This window comes from Dryobates pubescens, chromosome 4, assembly GCF_014839835.1.
Source record: "Dryobates pubescens isolate bDryPub1 chromosome 4, bDryPub1.pri, whole genome shotgun sequence".
NCBI classification, from domain to species: domain Eukaryota; kingdom Metazoa; phylum Chordata; class Aves; order Piciformes; family Picidae; genus Dryobates; species Dryobates pubescens.
Genome location: NC_071615.1, coordinates 12,966,299 through 12,980,956, shown reverse-complemented (window position 1 = coordinate 12,980,956; position 14,658 = coordinate 12,966,299). Strand labels below are relative to the sequence as shown.

The 14,658-nt window shown below is 41.8% G+C and overlaps 1 protein-coding gene across 1 annotated transcript; it reads right to left on the bottom strand.

Moving 5' to 3' along the window:
* Positions 1 to 577: 577 nt before the first annotated feature.
* On the bottom strand, positions 578 to 10,830 carry LITAF (lipopolysaccharide induced TNF factor). Its single transcript, XM_054161342.1, has 4 exons — positions 10,802 to 10,830; positions 1,897 to 2,079; positions 1,359 to 1,515; positions 578 to 1,035 (listed from the first exon to the last, which is right to left on the bottom strand). The coding sequence occupies exons 2-4, from the start codon at positions 2,072 to 2,074 to the stop codon at positions 927 to 929; spliced, it is 444 nt and encodes a 147-aa protein (XP_054017317.1). The 5' UTR covers positions 2,075 to 2,079; positions 10,802 to 10,830; the 3' UTR covers positions 578 to 926.
* Positions 10,831 to 14,658: the final 3,828 nt, after the last annotated feature.

The following is a 14,658-nucleotide window of genomic DNA, read 5'->3' as shown; positions in this document are numbered from 1 at the left end:
TTTGCAGGTGGAATTCAAGCCTTAAGACAAGGCTGAGGTTTGTTTAGGATCTATCACCTGACTTACATAAATGTACAAACAAGTTTTCCAACTCTATAACCAAGGCTCTATGGGCATTTCCCACCAAGGTGGAGAGAAGTGAACACTTTACAAACTTAAAAATCATAAGTAAAAAATCCCAACCAAACAAAAAACAATTAACAAATACGCAGTAAAAATTCCTATACAAATATCTTTACAGAGATGTAAAGAGACTTTACAGAGACTTGAAACTAGCAAGGAAACTCAAGTACTAGATTGAATCACCATTGATGCACAGTAATCTGAGTTGTCTATTTGTTAAAGCAGCCTTCAAGAAGGAAGAAGTTGAAAGAACCAAACTTAAAGGCTAAGAAAATTTTTGAAATGAATTTAAGTGCTTGTGAAAAGATACCAACAAATCATTTCTTTTGTTGAAGAGAGGCACCTGTATCAGTGGCAAACAACTCCCTGCCAGTCTGTAAACAGTGCTGCTGCAAAAGCATCAACACCAAGCAAGAGAATACAAAGGTCTCCTTACACATTCTCACCACGGTGTCTGCTGAGACTAAGTCGGGACACCAACATGCAACATGACTGAGACATGATTAACTGAAGACTATCACCAAACTGTTTTGCATACAGCAGAAAAGGAAAACATTCAGTTGCTATCAACTGGTGCTGGACTGAGTGGCCCATAAAGAGAACATACAATTTTACAGACCTAAGTCAGATTCCCCTCAAGCAAATTCTTATTCAAACAATCCAACAATAAACATTGCTTTTGATTAGTTTCCTGTGACGGGAAGCACAGAAAAAAAATTACAGAAATCTCCATAAAGCTTCAGAAAGGGCTTGTAGAGGTGCTAGCCAACTTCCTTGGTCAATTATCAATATTTAAACACTGCCTATAAACGCTTGTAAGAACCAACGAGAGCATGGCAGTTTGGACAGGTGTGATCCACATCCTTTAAGGCATCAACGCAGAAGGGAATTAAGCAGCAGCCACCAATACACCTGCAAAGAGAGGGGAAAAACAGAGCTGTTTTACTACTTGTTACATACACAAGAAGGTAAAATGTATTTCCTGCAAAACCCATCCATAAAACTGGTGCCATGAAACTTTAGGAAGAACACACATGGCTGTGGAAATCATCACACTAATGTTCTAGAGGTGCTTAAGGTCTGTAGGAATTAAATGCATATGCAGGCTACTCAAACCATAGAAGGTCAGGTTCCAAAGAGTGAGAAAGAACAGTGCCAAGAGCTTTGTTACACCTTAAAGCTATGAAAGATCATGTAAGAAGAGAAAAATAAAGTGCAAATTGGAATCAACCTACCCCACCAGGAAGAGGCCACCACATGACAGCCAAGTCAAAGCTCCTGATTCATATGAGAGACGTGTCACTATCATCTGGTTACATGAAGGGCAGCACATCTGAATCGGGCGGTCGTGAAATACTACTGGTTGCTGCACATACACTGTCTGAACTGCAACTGAGCAGAAAAAGATTTTGTTTACTCAGTGGGTGCATCATGAAAACGGGGTAGTTCCACTTGTGAACTAGAAGCAGCTAGTACTCTGAAACATTTGAGGCTCGTAAGAATGAAATACACTGTGACAAAGAGGAAGCATCATAGTACTTCCTAATGCAGAAGCACTCTCTTAAGAATAAAGCTGGTTTTAAAATTGCAGAAAGCCAAATGACATAATTGGTACTAATGCACACTGAAGGATTCACAAGAATTATTCATCTTAATCCCTTCAAAAATATTATCGGAAGGTGAAGAACACCTGGGAAATGCAATATCTCATCTTCTGCACAGCACTAATTACACAGCTACCCTCTGTAAAGTGAGGCAGAGTTTGAGGCTTACCAGGGTTATTCACAGGTGCAGGCTGTCCCATGTACGGGGGAGTGTTCATTCCCTTCCCATCTGGTTTCTGGCCAGGTGCTGGGACAGGATAGGGGTGAGGATAGCTCACATTTATTCCTGTTGTTTCCTCATAAGAAGGTGGTGCAGATGGGACAGGGATGCCACTTGGAACAGACATTTTCTCTGAAAAAAAAAAAAAAAAAACCAGAAAATTATAATAGAAGACATTATTTATAGAAGGCAAGTGACAACCAATTAGGCTTTATTCTGACAGAAAGCAAGAAGATATGCTGATAAATGTGCATATTAATCCTAAGATTTAATACCATCAGAAACAAATAACAGACTCGGCAAATGTTGTTGCTTCCTTCCCTCTATTTTTTCCACAGAGTAGTTTTTACACTTCTATCACCACCAGTTCCACCTTTATAAATGAAACACACTAAAGCAGGGACATAGGGTAACTTTCTAAGTACACTAAGCTACCTGGCAGTTTCTCCAATCATGCAGGAACAGTATTTCTCATGTGAAACTATGTATCTACAACCAGATCATCTCATTCCATTCTGTTTACATTTATGGAGAAAGTCCAGAACTAGTTTGTTGTTTCCAGTACACTGTAATGCTTAAAAGCACCAGTTAACAACCAACTGCATCAACAAGACTCATCCCAGTAAAGCATGTAGCTATTTTGTGCACAGATCTAGAACTTTTGCACTGCATATTCTGAAAAAGGATCTTCTCATCACACTTCAAGACATTTATGTAACAGCCACTTTGAGGTCAAAGCATCCTTCATTCAAAAACCTGATCAATTTGACATCCAGACTACAGAGAAGAATCCAGCAGATACAACCAGAAGCTGAATATAAGCTGTCAGTTCCATGAAAAGGGCAAACACCATGCAGGAATGCGTAGCAGAACCAGTACCTGTATGGCAGCTGAAGAAGTTCTGCTGCTCTGGGAAAGCCCCCCTGGGAGCACAGTATCTAAGAAACACACAGGTGAACAGATTCCAAACAAAAGCACCAAAGGGCAAGAAAAGAGGATTTCTGAGGAAAACCAAAGTTTCCTTAGTTCCAAAAAATCAGAAAGGACAATGAAGACAGCTAACAATGAAAAAGAACTAAAGCTTCTGAAGGTAAATGTTAGAAAAGCTTAAAAATCATAAACTTTTTCCTATATCTAGTATTAAGGCTATTTAAGTACTAGATAAATTGGCAAGAAGGTCGTGGAGCATTTCTTCCTGAAAGTTTTAAGAACAGTTCCACATCAAAACCTGCCTGCCATTCAACATTAAGTGGATTAGAAAACATCCCTTTCAACTGTATTTGCCGTTATTTCAACACTTGCTTCTGAAAATAAATACACCACCTTTTAAATTTAAACACCTCCTCTTATGAACACTGTTTCAGAAGTGAGATACTACACATTCCGCAGAAAGTAAGGCCAAATTCTGAACAATCTGCTTGCAAATCAATGTGCCACTTGAGTACGTTGTAAGACTGGGTCTGAAACTACCCAAAACCCAGCTTCCTCTGCTTAAACAGCGAAAATAGAACCCAAAGCAACTGAACAACAAAATCAAACCAACCATGATTATAAAGAGTTTCTGAGTATCAAACTTCTTCAAGCTCCAGGTAAGACAGTAAACTCATACAGCAATAAGCATTAACCCCATGATTAGGTAGCACTGAAAACAAAGGCAAGAGGGACTTTCTACATTTTGTTTTAGCTTAGGCAAAATGTAATCCTCAGGTAAATAAACTGCACTTTATACTTCCCTCTGCAATCTCGGAAGGGCACTAATAGACATTCCGTAGTTTCCATTTGCACTTCGCTCCCTGCAAATAGGTACAGAACAGTTTATAACTTCAATCATGAAGTTATAGTCATGAGGTCTGTGGTGACAGGTTGGACTTGATGATCTTTGAGGTCTCTTCCAACCTTAGTGATACTGTGATCATACCAACATGTCTGGGAAGAGAAACTAATGCTTAATGCTGTATTACAAATGAAAGATTAGTATTACAAACCAACCCCAGGTCATATAAAAAGTGATACAGAATCTTAATCACCAATGTAGGATAGAGAAGGCATGAATTTCTAGCAGCTTAAACTGTACTTAGATACATAGGAAACAGCAGCAACTTATTAACTGAAAGGCACAAAACCCAGGCAATGGCAACAGCAGAAACTGAACCCACAGGTTTTCTTAAAGCGGACTCACAAATGCTGCTCACAAATAATTCAAAAGGGAAGACTGTTCAGTGAAAGGTACCCAAGAAAAGACAAAGTACAAGACAGGTAACAGCCAAGACTAAAATGTTACAGCACTAAAATGTTACTGAGAAGGCATATAGTTGTAAACCATTAGGCAACATTAAAGCTCTCTCACACCAAGATATGCAAACACTGAATGACCACAAGCACACTAAATGCAAGACTGCATCTGATGCACAAGAAGTTTCCATTTACATCTGTAAGTTTCAGATCCAAATGCTGAGCAGTTCTAGCTTCCCTTCCCAGACTCTCACTACTCTTCTGCTTTGAGACTTTAGAAGTGCATGTGGTAAGACAAAGACCAATGACTTCACCTACCCATCCCACGTAATTCTTCTGTTCTTAAAAAAAAAATCCTCATGTATTCCAGGTGCACAACTATACAGTAGACATTGACTCACTGTGTGCCCAGCTGCACTGAACTTTGGGCAGATGAGTCACTAGAGTGTGGAGAGTAATTGATACAGCAGCAAATGTACCAGCTCTCTCCTCCAGAATTTTCTTTATGTTCATTAGCTTGAGATGAAGAATTCCAAGTACTTCAAGCTGCAGGCACTTAGCTCAATTTCCTTCATAAACTCACACTGCAACAACATTGGCACAGGACACAGAACCCTTTTTGATCATTCCTTTCTGCAAAGGTCTGCAGCTCTACATACAGTATGTAGAGAAGAAAGTTCAGTTAAAGGGGAAAAAAAGGCTGGTAAAACACACAGCATTCAGAAACAACTCTATTAAAATGAAACCAGATCAAGTATTTCTGCTCTCTGGAAAGCCCAGGAAGACAAGTCATGAATTCTACCAACAGAACAAGGCATAGAGATTGCAACACAGCTGCATCATTTTTACAGCTGCATTAAAGCCACATGAATTTTGGGGAATGGAAGCCTTTTAAAACTACTGAATATTTAGTAAAACTCAGAGGTGTGCAGCAATTTTTGCAGGGGTTTGCATTTTGGAAAGTGTATTTCAGCTACTTCAAACATTCCACTCCCTTTTTAATTCCAAATCTCTAACTCCAGCAATCTGAAACCAGAAGCAGGGTCTGCATGAGCTCCCTACCCAGAACTTTCAATTTTAACAAAGCAAGACAACTTGCAGGCTGCACCTGAAAAAAAACAACCCTGTGACACCTGGCTAAACTTTCCTTTTATCTTGCTATTAGATAAAGTGAACAAGAAATTCTAAGGTAACTTATCTGAAGAACTTATTAACCAAGCATTCATTACAAAGCCAAGATTCTTACAGCCTCCAATCATGAGCTTCCGGGTTTGTACCCAATTAAAATTATCCAAGATATAACTCTGCCTTGAAAATAGCAGCGTGCTCAGATACAACTACATATTGCAGGATTTTGCTTAATGTGCCCAAAACAGACTACCCTGTGATGACCTACACCTGCTACATCTGCCAGGTAATATTCACCTGACAATTTACAGCATTGTCTGCTCTAGGCAGGGAAGTGTATTCAAGATTCCCTTCCTCTCAAGAGGTAGATTTTCTCTAAGGCTCCCAAATACAGAGATGGACAAAGCTACATTGCTGCAGCCATCTTCCCCTTCCCTCTTCACACTCCATTATGACACAGACCAGAGTCAGAGTCTGGCTCAAAAGTCTTTTACACATCTTCAACTAGTGATAATCACCGTAAGTACAAATTGTCCTCTCCACTCCCAAAACTGAACACATTTGTTACCATTTTCTCATCACAGGATGCATTCCCCATTTTATGAAAACTTTTGACACTGCCCAGATTGGTATGCTAACATCACAGAAATTAAAACTGCAGCTGTCTTCCAAAGGCAGGATGCAAATGTGTATTCTAAACATGCAGAAACCCATGTTTTCCCAAGGACAAATGGAAAAAATATAAAACAGGAAGAGGTCAAAGGGGAAAGGCAAGTCAAGTCATTCATGCCTTACCCAATGACTGCAGGTGACTCATTGGGCAACATTTTTTTTGCCAGCTAGTTTCCTGGCCTGCACAGGTGTCTCATAGGAATGGATTGCACAGCAGCTCAGAGGTAACAGCAACAGCACCTCAAGAATAACTGTGGGTAGATAATCTCTTTGCCCCCTATCAAGAGGGGAGGAAAGGTCTGTGCAATCCCCACACTAGCACACCACACAAGAAGAAACTCAGGCACAGAAGGAGCACTCCTGGGGGGCTGGTGAAGAGACCACATGTAGAACCATCCCTCCCTCTTTCCAGGCAAACCAGAACCTGGCACCTGCTTTTAATGCAATAGTAAGTACTGCTCTTGTGAGAATGAGAGAGCAAATACACTTACTGCCTTAGAGAAACATCTTCCTTACCTGAAATCATCCTTAGCTACTCAGGTAAAGACCAGAAATTCTCTACTTGCTTTCAGATAGGCTCCCCTGAAACTAAATAATTATGCATTTTTGTGAAGTCCTTCCAAAACAAACTTTAGTATAAAGTATAAAGCCACGGTCTCCCTGCCACTGCCTCCCTGCCACTGCCATCCAACTGAAAGTTCGCAATTTGGCTCAGCAACTCCTGCCTCTCGACCCTGCTAATCTATTCCTAGCCCCACCACCCTCTCCTGGATACAACATCCTTCACTTAACTCCACTGCCCAAACTTATTCTGAGCAGCCACACCCATCAATTTGGAAACATTACATAAGGAGATCTCAAAGTGCAGAGTACAGCACGGGCTGCACTGGGCAGGGAGAGAAATGTGTTAAGAAAATTGGAACAAAACCACCAAACCAAAACCCAAAACCACAATTCCTGAAATAAACCCAAACCAACAAATGACAAACAGAAGAAAACAACCAAACAACACACACACACACACGTCTGTATTACTTAAATTGTTGTACTTTTGTTGCCCACAGCAGAGAATTGCTGGCTACAGACAACTGTGGTATCCAATCTCTTAAATCCAGGAAAACACTCACTGGGAATACCAGCAGAATCTGTAGGCAACACACAGAAGGGCAAAGAACAGATTTGTTGGAAGGAAACAGGCACTACAACTGGACAATATTTACTATGAGTAAGCAAAAGGTACAGTAAATGAGCCAGAAAATAGTGTAGAACTTTCCTGTCACAACCATTGCTGGCTCTAAGTAATTCCATAACAACAGAAACAGGAAAACACATTCAGTTTCTATTCCTAAGTGTAACAGCATACAAAGCCAAAGAGCCTTGAACAACCTCCTCGAAGTATGTCCTAAGCAGGAGCCTGATCCAAATGTCCTCCAGAGATCTCTTATCCAACTTACTCTGTAATAACCCAGGAAACAGAAGTTAGATTACCATACTAGAAAAAGAATACAATACTTGCTTTTGCTTTTATCTATACAGTAAAGCCTAAATACTAAATTCTGTCATTACTGCTGCAAAAGATACCATTCATGATGTAAACCACTTAATTTGCTTCAAAGACTTCTTCACTAGGAATGATTCTCCAGAAAACTGCCTTACTTGCTGGGCTCTCTGCATTGCTGGCAGCTAGACTGAGGTCAGAGAAGCACTAATTCATGCCAAATACAGAGACTGGCAGCAACCATAGGAACTGTGTGGTTACTAAATACTCCTTCTGATCCAAGCACTGCTGTACACGTGGTAGAATGCAGATTCTGGATCAGTATCTTGGTATCAAAAGGAAGATGGGTTTTATTGGTACATGTGATATTTTATTAGCTTTTTTTTCCTGTAAAGAACCTGTCACAAATTTGTTCATTCTTCCAGATTACACATGACTAATCTGCTGCACTGAAGGCATGGTAATACATAGGAAACAGTACTGTTTACTTAATTCAGCAGTCCCATGGTTTCCCAGCAGACCAAGCAAAAATGCAGAGAGGTTTATTAGAAAGGAAATGGTGTACTCAGGCCAATGTGGGGTTTACAGTAGCCAAGTACCCAGGACAAACACTGGAGCTGGTGCAGGACATATGTGGCTACAGGTGCAGTGTGTACACAGGACAGTAACTGTGGCAATCTACCAGTTCCTTGAGGACAAGCATTGCTCTTTCACAACATTCTCATACTCACACCACAGCTTTGGAAGACTGAAGAGGGAAAAAGACAGCAGGCAAAGATGACTAAACTCAGGAGTTTTTTGTGATGGTATTTACAGTATCGAATATTCCACAGCCATATTTTTTAAACCCCACTGACCTCCTGTTTTCTTTAGAAAAAGAGGTTTTCCCTTGAGACTAAACTACAGGGCTGAATCCTGATCAACTGTGCCCCAGTCACAGTGTGCCAGTTTTGGCTGGGGGTGCACAACAAGTTGGGAGAAGGCATAGCCAGAACAGGTACTCCCAACAGACCAAAGGGGTATTCTGTACCATATAACATCATGATCAGTAAAACAACTAGGGAGGAGGTTGGCCAGGTGCCTGCTGCTGGGGTCAGTTGGTGGTGAGCTTCATTTGTCTTCATTTGTATCACTTGTCTTCCTTGGGTTTTATTTTTTTCCTGTTATTTTCCTTTTCATTACATTTATTACTATTAATAATTATTAAACTGTTCTTATCTCACAGTTTTTTCACTTTACCCTTCCAATTCCCTTCCTTCCATCCTGCTGTGGGCAGAATGAACTAGCAGCTGTATGGTGCTTACTTGTCAGTTGAGGTTAAACCATGACAGGTAGCTACTTCTGCTGCACAGATTTTGAGCAACTGGAGACCATCCTCACTTGTTTTACTGAAAAGTAACTTCTGAGAAATCAGCACCCTTTCAGAGATTTCAAAATTGATTTCATAGGTTAAAGATTTCATGATCATAACATCCAGTATGAACACTTGTTATTTAACTTGTTGATATTTAACATTCAATACATTGTTTTATATGATGTTGCACTTTTCTTTTCTTACCACTGACTAGTTTTGGACAGCTGCTGCAATTTAATAGTAACTGCTATGCCTTTTTGCCTTCCCCCCTGCCCTCTTCCTTAAGACAGATGCAAAGAGGTCTTAGGTCTTTGCATTTACATGGCAGCACCCCTGGCATGGCAACCACACCTTCTATACCTTTGTTTCCTATTCTTTTTAAAGTTAAGAGTTTGAAATCTAAAAAGCACAGATAACATTTACCAAGTACTCCAGTGAATGGTATAAAACTAAAATTAAGCATCAATCTGTCTACATTATCTATCAAAACAGAAATCCCTAGTAAAGAACAAGATGATACCAAGCCTACAAAACAATCTCTTCAAAATACCAACTATTGTAGAAGTAACCACAGCTTCAGCTTTTCAACTTAATTTTACTAATGTCCCTTTGCTTTAAATGTCAACTTTGAAGAGAAATTTTAACTATTACTCCTGACAGCTTGTGAAAATATATCTCACAGTCCTGGGCACTACTTGAAAATTAGCCAGGGTCAAGAGAAAGAGAAGGTAATAGCCCACCTCTCTGCCTGGTATTAAAACCAACCAACCAAAAAACTCCAAACACTGAACACCACACCAGAGAAACTAACTGCTTATAAGTACATCTAACTCAGCTTGACCAAGTAAATATGTTGCTGCCCTTCCTTTACTTTCTCTTGCTAGAATTTGACATGATTTCATCCCAGAAATTAAACAATTCCTACATAGATCTCCTCACTAGAAGTCCTAAGATGCTCTCCAACACTGTAAGGAATGACAGTAGCTCCTTGCACAGTGGAGGTTAAGACAGCCACTGATCAGCAGCACCTGGAATGAAACACAAGTTGAAGGCTAATCTTTTTTTCAACCAATCTGGCAGGATATACAGGTTTATCAGAGTACTCTGCATTCTTGCAGTGCATAGCAGCCAGTCGCAACCCTGCACTTGTTAGGGCCCAATATCCTGGTTGCCTGAGCTCTGGGACAGTAACTTCCTAGTTCACCAACCTACTGAGAAAGCACTTGTGAGAATAAAATTCAACAATAATTGCAAAAACATACTTGGATCTGTTCTTTAGTACGACAACCAGTGCCACTTGGGTCACACAATTTGATACTGGCAAAATAGAAATGGTACTACAGCACAAGTTCTTCCAAGCAAAGTTACAGACATTTAGTAGGTGACTTTTACCTAGCAATCAACAATCTCAGAATCATCCCGTGCCACGCCTCGGCTTGGGGTCCTGGTGAGGCAGGTGAACCCCTCCCTGGGGCAGTGCCGTTTTCAAATTAACTGCTGCTGTGGTGACGCTCAGGACGTCCTTAAGGAAAGGACACTTCTCCGCCAGAGCCTGGCTGCCCCATGCAACAGTTGGGTTTCGCTTATCTCTTAGCGCACGGCTCTGGCCCCGCCAGCCCCACACCCAGCCCAGCGGGCATGAGCCGCCGCCCACGGCCTCTCCTGGGTCGTCTCCTAACTGTCCCCCCGGGGTAGGCCCGCTGCTGTGCTGCTCGGGAAACCGCTGGCGCCCACTACACCCGGCTTTCCCCTGTGCCCCAGGCGCGGCGGCTCCGGCCCGAAGAGCAAAGGCAGCTCCCCCTGGCCAGGCCAGGTAGAGTTGTGAGTGGCCCCAGGAGCGGCGGCCCCGAAAGCGGCTCCAGCAGTAGAGCAAAGCTTTTCGCCCTGCCGCCAGCCGCGGGTCCGGGTGGATCCCGTCGGACAAATCCCGCCGCGCACAGCGTCGCTCGCAGCGGTCCCGCAGCCCTTACCGCTCCGTAGCGGGTGCCGGTCTGCTCTCTGCTCGCTCGACGCCACCGCCCCGCGGAATTTGTCCCGTCCTCGCTCTCGCCTTTCTCTTCCCCTTCTCCTGAGGACAGTCCGCCGCCCCAGCTCTGGCACCGGGGGCAGGCGCTGCTCGGAACAAGCTGCCTACCCCGTTCCCACATGACTTCCCGGCAGCGTCCTCTAATTGTGTCACTGAAATCGGGACTAGAACTCCTTACCGCTGGATTTAGCGCTCACAAGCAGGCATTGCTATACTACAAAGCTGTGCAAGTTTGGATACTCGGACATTCCCAACAGTCTAGCACACCAGATTCCCGGCGGATAGTCACACAATGAATGAAATACAGCTACACCTCGTGTTAACATCTACTAACCAACCTTTGGGCAGTTTCTTTCTTCTTCTTTCTTGGCGTTAAAGGTCCAGCTTCTTTTAAATTAACTACAGGGTGATGGGTAGGAGGTGTGGCCGCTGATGGTCTCCAGGACCAGAACCTTTCTTGAACTTTGGACCTTAGAATTCTTATTCCTTATATAGTCATGTTAGATCATCACTTTTTTTGGGGGGTGGGGGGTGGGTGCAGGTTGTGAATCATACCAACTGGTTCTTCCTAGTTTTGAAGGACACTTTGTTAGTTAAGGGAAGATAGAGGTGGAGCTTTGTCAATAATGATGCAAAGACTCAGTTTCAGGTGATAAGGATGTAGTTAAATTCACCCAAGCAAGTTAAATTTGGAACCATTTTTCTTCGAGGTCTCAGCAGGGGCTGTGCACTCGGCCTTTTGGCTGAAATCATCTAAAATCTGCTAAAGTTCTACATTTGTGTTTAAATCCATTCTTGGACCTCGCTTTATGTATAAAACTTTAGTTCAAACTCACCCTGACACCAGGATTCAGGTTTCACAGGACAAAAGGAGCTCTTATGCCAAGTGACAATAAGCCCGGCAGTGAGCTCTGCAGTCACAGAACTCTGCTGACCCTCCTACAGGTACAGCTTCATGGAATTTTCATCAGGTGTTGCAGTATGAGGGCTCTGGCAAAAATATTCCCATTTCCCCAGTCCCAGGGGAAGCATGGGGGGGAATTGATTCAATAACATTCGGTCTCCTTATTACAAACTGGAATTTGACTAGAACTAGACTCAGACATGAATAAATTTGCATACATTATCAAGAAATCATATGATCTTTTAATCGGGAGCAGAATATGGGCAAATTTGGCTTTGTTGCCCTGGCTTAACTAAAAAATTTGCATAATTGTTCTCATTGGAACTAAATCCCCTTCCCCAGATGGCTTTGGACAGCATAAGAGTCAGGAGAGAGCCATGACTGACCACATCTCCCTGGGTGAAATAAGGCATGACCTTCAACTGAAAACCATCTTCTTCTGACCGCCATGTTCTCCCATGTTTTTTTGCTTACACCTAGTCAGAGGTGGCTGGTGACACAGCTTATTTTCGTCCTTGAGCACCCCAGTAACACTATGCCTTTTGCCTTACTACCATTTCCACCCACCATCCAAATAGAGCAGGCAGTCAGCACCCATTTATTGCTGCATGAGTGTATTTCCTCTCACTACCCCTCCTCCTTCTCACCTATCTCAGCACTCACAGAATCACAGGATTTCAGGGGCTGGAAGTGACCTTCAGAGATCATCTAGTCCAACCCCCATGCCAGAGCAGGATCACCTACACCAGATTACGCAGGAGATCATCCAGGTGAGTCTTGAGTATCTCCAGATAGGGAGACTCCACAACTTCCCTGGGCAGCCTGTTCCAGTGCTCTGTCACCCTCACAGTGAAAAATTTTTTCCTCACATGAAACTTCCTAGGCCTCAACTTCCACCCATTGCCCCTTGTCCTGTTATTGGACACCACTGACGCACCTGTCCTTTGCTGACTGGCTCTCGGTGAAAGAAGCATCAGCTTTAGCTAGTCTGGGGCTGGTCAGGCCATTGCAGCACCTGTGAGCAGCAGCTCACCAGCCTGCCTGGGTTAGGCAGGGTGGGTGCCTGCCCTGTGGGGCAAACCCAGCACAGCCTCTCAGTGAAGCTGCCTTTGCAGTAGGACCCACAGAAATTCTCTTCCTGCAGTAGACTGAGTGACTGGGTGGGGACATGGCATGCTCAAGGCATGCTTGAGGAAACACTGCTAGCACTGCTCTCCCCACCTCCCCATATTTTGTGTACCTGAAGATTATAAACATAATCTGTTTTGTGGAAATTGTAAGAAAAAGCTGTATGGCAATTCCAGAAGTATACCCATTACTGGGTAAGGATAGCCCCACTCATGCCCTGTCTGAAGCATGATGTGCTAGGCAGCCCTACCTACTAAGTTTGTCTGTTAATGCTTTTCTCCCACCTTGCTGAGTCATCAGCAGGGCTGTTAACAGTGTCATGGAACTGGAAATGTACACAGAATAGGATGTGTATTTGGTCATCACACTAATGCATTGTATTACAGAACACCAGTAGATGTCAGTTTAGCTCCAAAAATGAACTCTAGATTTATTATATACTGTAACATGCCCTCAAAGTGTAAAATAAGTAAATAAAAAAATAGACCTTATTTTTCTCCTTTTCTCCTGCCTGGAAATTGTAGGACTTGCACACATACAAATCCCTTTAATTTTTTTTCCCTGGTCATTTTGCATCTACTGATTTGTTGAGACTAGAAAAGAGTTTCCGTGAGTTTTGATCATTTCAGTAATACTATACATTTACAAGGGTTGTGCCAGAATGCAGTTTCAGACCAGTAACAAATGTACATGCTTAAATTTACAGAGAAGGCAGTGAGTCAGATAATGGCATAGGTTGGAAGGGACCTGAGAGATCATCTGCTCTGGCTGATTCAAGTTGGAAAGCAAACAGAGAAGGAACTCCAACACAATTTGAATAGTATAAGCAGAATAACAGCCAGTCATTTTGGTATTGCAATTGCCAGCCAATATCCTGACCTATAGTAAGAGCTACAATTTAAGACACTCATAGGTTTGCTTTTTACACTATTTTAAAAGGAACAAGTATACAATAGAGTTTAAAAAAAAACTAAAGCCACAAAAACACAAAAAAGCAGTGCCATCTAGAAGAGAAACACTTCCAAATATTTTGGAAACCAGACTAAATATCAGAGGTTATCATTTCTACATAATTCACTGCTGCAAGAACCATTTAGCTGAAGAAAACCTACTTCAAAGTCCCAAGGGGGTGGATTTCCAGGTGGGATCAATACTGATGAAGAACCAATTATTTATACTTACAGTGCTAGGTGGTACTTAATAAAAAATCAGCTTTTGCCCATGGGAATGTTGACTGCTTGAGAAAGCAGAGCTCGTATGTTTAAAGTAGCATAGCACAAACTTTTCTAATTCTCAATCTTTTCTTCAAGCCTCAGAGCAAATTTAACACCTATGAGCTAAATTCTTGTTAATGTAATTTTGAGTATAAGACTGACAAAAAATTTAAAAGCTGGAAAGAATTTATATGTAATTATTTGAGTCAAAATGATCTCTTTGCCTCTTGGCCTTTTATTCTCCATTATCAGAAACTAGCTAGGTTGTTGCTGCTAAAGAATATGCACAGGTTTTTCTTATGGCTCTCCTTAATAATATTGAAATGAAGGCCAGTATTTAATGTGGGTATTGAATCTTTTCAATGATTTGATGATACAGTTTCTTCAAGTTTAGTAAATTATTGTCCCAAATCACTCACTGGATTATAGTGGGAATGTGTCAGATATTAAAGAGCTTTTTGATAAAAGAGAGAAAAGTATAGTAAAAACCTATGTTCAGAGGACAAAGCTGGGAAAATGAAGAATAATGTCTTATTTTTCCATTTCAATAGTTAA

Excerpts from the sequence above, each read along its gene's own strand:
- LITAF (XM_054161342.1), bottom strand. The coding sequence starts at position 2,074 with ATGTCTGTTCCAAGTGGCATCCCTGTCCCATCTGCACCACCTTCTTAT. Across the intron at positions 1,516-1,896 it reads TGCACCTGTGAATAACCCTG|TTGCAGTTCAGACAGTGTAT; the intron begins GTAAGCCTCAAA and ends TTTTCTGCTCAG. Across the intron at positions 1,036-1,358 it reads GGTGGCCTCTTCCTGGTGGG|GTGTATTGGTGGCTGCTGCT; the intron begins GTAGGTTGATTC and ends CTCTCTTTGCAG.